The 4830-nt window shown below is 37.8% G+C and overlaps 1 protein-coding gene across 1 annotated transcript in view; it reads left to right on the top strand.

Moving 5' to 3' along the window:
• Positions 1-1458: 1458 nt before the first annotated feature.
• Positions 1459-4830, top strand: part of CAPRIN1 (cell cycle associated protein 1) — a gene marked incomplete at its 5' end in the record, with an annotated part of 30287 nt that continues 26915 nt past the window's right edge. Inside the window, one exon of the mRNA XM_009334550.1 lies at positions 1459-1479. Within this exon, the coding sequence (XP_009332825.1) occupies positions 1459-1479 (21 nt within the window). The remainder of the gene's footprint in view (positions 1480-4830) is intronic.

Genomic DNA, 4830 nt, shown 5'->3' on the forward strand with positions numbered 1-4830 from the left:
ACTTAAGATGCCATTGCTTTATCAGCCTGTCTCGTGAGTTTCTGAATGAGTGTAATCCTGACTGGGTTGAAAAATGAGTATTTAAAAAAGTGCCTCAGTATTATACAAAAATTTTCACTGGAACAGTAGATGGATATTTCAAGTTAATCTGATTTGGTTGAATAAAATGTTGGATTTCCCGTAGGAAACGTTTACGAACCTATAGTGAGAGCTGAGGTCAGTTTTCTATTCTGGTAGGTGCAGCTAACGATAGCAAGGAAGTGCCATGCTTCAAGTTGTCCATCAGTAGCAGCGCTCTTAAGTGCTTTTGCACCATCATTTGGGCCACTTGGATATTCAAGGCTTGTGTTGCTCCGGAAGCTGTCCTTGTGAAGCTTGGTTTCAAATTTATCTTTGGAGATTAAACATGATTTTGAAATCAAGAAATTGTAAAATTCGTTTGAAACTGTGTATTGAAAACCCAAATCTTTCTCTGAAACCTCTTTTGGTAGCAGTTTTGAATAACCAAACTTCATCTCTTAAAACACCAGCAGGTTTATCTGTGAATTTACTTGGTGTTTGGTAGTTTCTGGTTTCGGCTTGCTCTGTTTTGTTTTTAACTGTTTTTTGTAGCATAGGGATTATTTCTCATAGCAAGTTCCATTAACTAGATACGCGATGAGTCCTACAAGCTGTGAAAGATCATCGTCTTGTTTAAATTTTTCGAATGCTGCTTTGATGTTTTGTTGATGCTTTTCCTTTCTCTCTGAAGAAAAAGATACACAGATCGTGTTGGGAGAGCCCAGTTTGTGTTCTAGAACCCGATTTGTGTTCTAGAATTCACTTGCTGTTGTAAAAGTAACTCATTTTGAACACAAATGATGTGTAGAACAAAATCGAGGTCTCTTGCAGTGTAGTCAACTTAGCTGTAAATTCATAGTGTTTCTATAGGAAATACTGTATGGCCATTTGGAAAGAGAACGTATATATGCAGCCGCCAAAACTTTCAGGAATTTCACTCATCTGTGCCTTAACTTAGTTCAGGTTACTGAAGAAGCAATTTTTTTCTCTGTAGTCAACTCATCTGAGTTTAAAAGGTTTACCTTTTGAAGATTGCACGTATCCATCAGTTCTGCATTTCTTTGGGAAGGAGTGGGTCCCGCTCCTAGCCATTCTTGTCTCTCTGTGGCTGTACGTGTTTGGTTGGATCAGGCTCCTGACCCAGCTGTCAGTCTGGCCATACAGCTGTCCTTGTCGGCATGTGGCAAGGGTCAAGAATGTGTGGTGAGCAGCAGAATACTCCTTTTGTGATCAGTGTCCTCTGGGGTAACCTGATCATGAGACTGCAGTCTCAGAATTGGTATGTCTTTCTCACTTGCCTAAAAACTAATGCAGATACTTTTTTCTAAACCGTCAAACTTACCAGACTTTTGGGGAAAAAAACACAAGAATATTTACCACTGTTACTTCAAAAATTAATTCAGTTTAAACAGAAAACCTGTGAGTGTTTTGTGTTCTGGAGTATTGATGTTAATGCTTCATTACATCTTGGTTACAACTCGGGACTGAAACAGCTTCTTGGGACTTCTGTTAGGTGTGTATATATAATAGGAAGAGTACCCAGATAGTGAATGTGAGAACTGGGGGGGGGGTTTGAGATGTTTTGAACTTCCATGTCTCATTCCTGATACAGTTTAAGTGTTTTTGCTTTTTGATTATTTTTTTTTCCTGCCTATTTTCCCGAGGAAATGGGAAGACTGATTTTTTTTTTTTAAGTCATTTCTGGGCAGTCTTTGCTGACAAGTTAGACTGATGAATGAGGGTGGAGATGATGGTGGAGGGGGCAAATAAATTACAATGTACTAATGTAAAACAAGTTAATAAACTTCTGTTGCATAGCTTGGCTTTTCTTTTGCTTCAGTGGGAAATGTATAAAGCAGCTATTTTAAATTTCGGATTATCTTAATTGCTTAATGCTGTTAAAAAAATGCATGTTTTTTGAGATATTTCAGAAAACAGACTTGGAATAGTCCTCTCCATCTTTTCTTTGCTTGTGGTGAAGTGTGCATGACAAAATGTTTACTTCAGCTGGTTGGAGAGGTTACCTTCTCCCCTTCCACCTTGTCATACACACTTCTGCCGCTGTAACTGGTATAAACCATACCGTTGAAATTATCTGGTTAAATATAGTGCCTCCCTCCTGCTCCTGGCCCCCTTTTTTAAGGGTTATTTTTAATCAGATCATTCCAGTGATCCAGTTTATAGCATAGCATTGTAAACGACTGTAACAGCACAGCTTAGTGGTCAGGCATTTTTAAAACCAGTATTGTTTTTGAAGCTAATGTCATGTAACTGCATATTTCTTTTCACTTTAGGATAACATTTTTGAGGCAATTCAGAGAAGGTAATGAGAACTGGAGTGTGAGGGGAAGGTATCTGTTACCGTAATAAAGTAACTCAATTTTGGATTCCTATTAAAATAAAGTCTAGGGCATACTTAAGCAATGAACACCATCACCTTCCCCCTGTGCCCCCCCCCAGTTTCCTATATGTAGTGCTTTTCTCCTAGGGAACTCCAAAATACTTCAGGTATCTCAGTGGAAAAAGAGCTGAAGTGCGGTGGCTTGCTATCTGCAGAACTGGGGTCTGCTGACTCATGAGCTATTTAATAGACAGTTTATGTGCTCGCTTTGCCACTTGATTTTTTTTTTTTTCTGCTGGTTTAGCTTTTATGCTTCAAGATGTAGATCCATGATGAGTGAGGATGAAGTTGTGTAAGGGGGGGGGGTAAAATTAAGAAAACCTTTACTTCTTGCAGATGCTGCAGTAGGTTGCCAGGCATGAATTTTACTGCAGTTATTTTACAGCACTAATGCTGCTCTTAGATTGCTGTTAGTTGACAGTACAGATTAAAAAGAAAGCATTTTGCTTCCTTAATATTTTTGTCTAATGTAGCATTTGGGTTTTACAGTGTCTTTGGGATGATAGAAGAATGCTTACTTGGCATTTGAAATCTTTGTGATAACACGTAACTAAATACACATTTGCTTGTCCTCTGCATTGCAGCTGAAAGGGCTTTCCCTTTTGCTTTTACCTTTCTGATATGGATGTTTTTAAGGAAGAAAAAGTGGAGAGGTAACTTGTCATGGTTAGAAATAGATGTCTTACCCTTTTGTTTTTTAGTTGATACATTACTGAATGAAAATAAAGCATTTGCATTAGACCTCAATAATATTTGACCATTTAAGAAAAACTTATACACTGTTTGAATATGTTATTGCAATATGCTTAATCTGAAGATACCAGCTATGCTGAAGTAAGGCTGCATGGAAAAACTGCACAAACAATTGTAGTTATTTAGGGTATTTTTACCTCTTCCCTCCCTTATGCCCTTAACCACCAAAATGGATTATGTGAGTGTTTTGCAGCATAATTTTGCAATACATGTTTTCTTCAACAAAGTTGATCTAAGTAGTGTTCTCCTAGAATTTGATGTTCTATCCTGTTTGTCTTACTGTTGTTGTTTATGGGTTTGTGTTGGAAACTGGATCACAGAAATTGTTGGGGGGGGGGTTATGCATTTTTGTAGACACTTGAAACTGGCTCATATTAGCAGTCTATTAACTGTACAGCCTCACAAACAATTGCATCAGTGTGACCAAGGGAATTATAATCTGCAGCATGGGAGTAAGTGGCTCAAGCAAGCAGGAGCTTTTAAAAATTTCTTTGTCTGCAAAGCCAGTTCGTTGTAGGATTTAAGCTACCTTAAGTAGCAGAGGCTTCAGTTAACCTGGCTGGCTTTGCACTGGGGCATTGTAGTGTTTAAGCTCTGTACCCTCCCTTTTTGACCTCACAGCTCAGCTACGATCTCTTAAATCATGAAAACTACTTTTGTGATTGTCCAACCATGTCATCATCTATTCTAAAATTAGTATGTGTAAGAGTAAAATGGCCTTACTTCCTGTTGTGGTAGATTTCCAATATGCCGAATGCTCTTCAGGTGTATTTTTTTGATACATTACCAACTGTGGCTGCTGCATTTGACAACTATTACTCTGCTAGTGTCTGTCCCCAGCATGAAATTCCCAGTAATGTTTTTTGGAGCTCAGGAAGGTACTTCTGACTTCGCGTAGGCTGTTACTGGCTCTGATGCACTGAAAGATGAAGTGGTTAAATGTTAAATGTAACCTGTAGGATTTCCAAAGAAATAAACTCTTGGTGCTAGGTGACATCAAAAGGACCGAGTCTCATAAGGAAGGTTATGTTATGTATTTCAGTAAGTGATGCTGGGCATCATATACTTTGTAAGAGGAGCTTTCTTGTTAAACTGTTTCACAGACTTTGATCTTTCCAGAAGGTCTGAGATTGAGCATAGAAGTTGAATTAGCTAGAAAAACAATAAATATTTTAACGGAAATGTCCTGAAACAAAAACAGTAAAAACCAAAGACCACCACCAACAAAAAAAGCTGTCACTCTTTGGCACGTATAAACTCTGAAACAGTGGTTGCGTCAGGGTTTTAATTATTTTACATTCAAAATGAAGTGTTTGTTGGCTTTCCTTTTCATGTTGTTGTTATGCTAGATTGGGAAGATAAGTGTTAAGCATTCATTTTATGCCTTTCTTTTAATAGGACCAAGGCAAATTTCATAAAAAATACAAGCATATGTGATAATACAGAAATGGTGAAAACTTAGAACTTAGTGGTTAGTTACATTATTCTTAGAGACTTTGCTTCCCTTCTAAGAACCTTTCTACTTAACCTGTAGGTTCTTCGTCACTTCCGTCGTGCATAAGTTTTTACCTGCTTTTGCCTAATGTCAGTGTTTTGCATGGTTTTATATTTAAGCT

The sequence above is a fragment of the Pygoscelis adeliae genome, unplaced genomic scaffold (genome assembly GCF_000699105.1).
Source record: "Pygoscelis adeliae isolate BGI_AS28 unplaced genomic scaffold, ASM69910v1 Scaffold171, whole genome shotgun sequence".
Lineage (NCBI taxonomy): Eukaryota > Metazoa > Chordata > Aves > Sphenisciformes > Spheniscidae > Pygoscelis > Pygoscelis adeliae.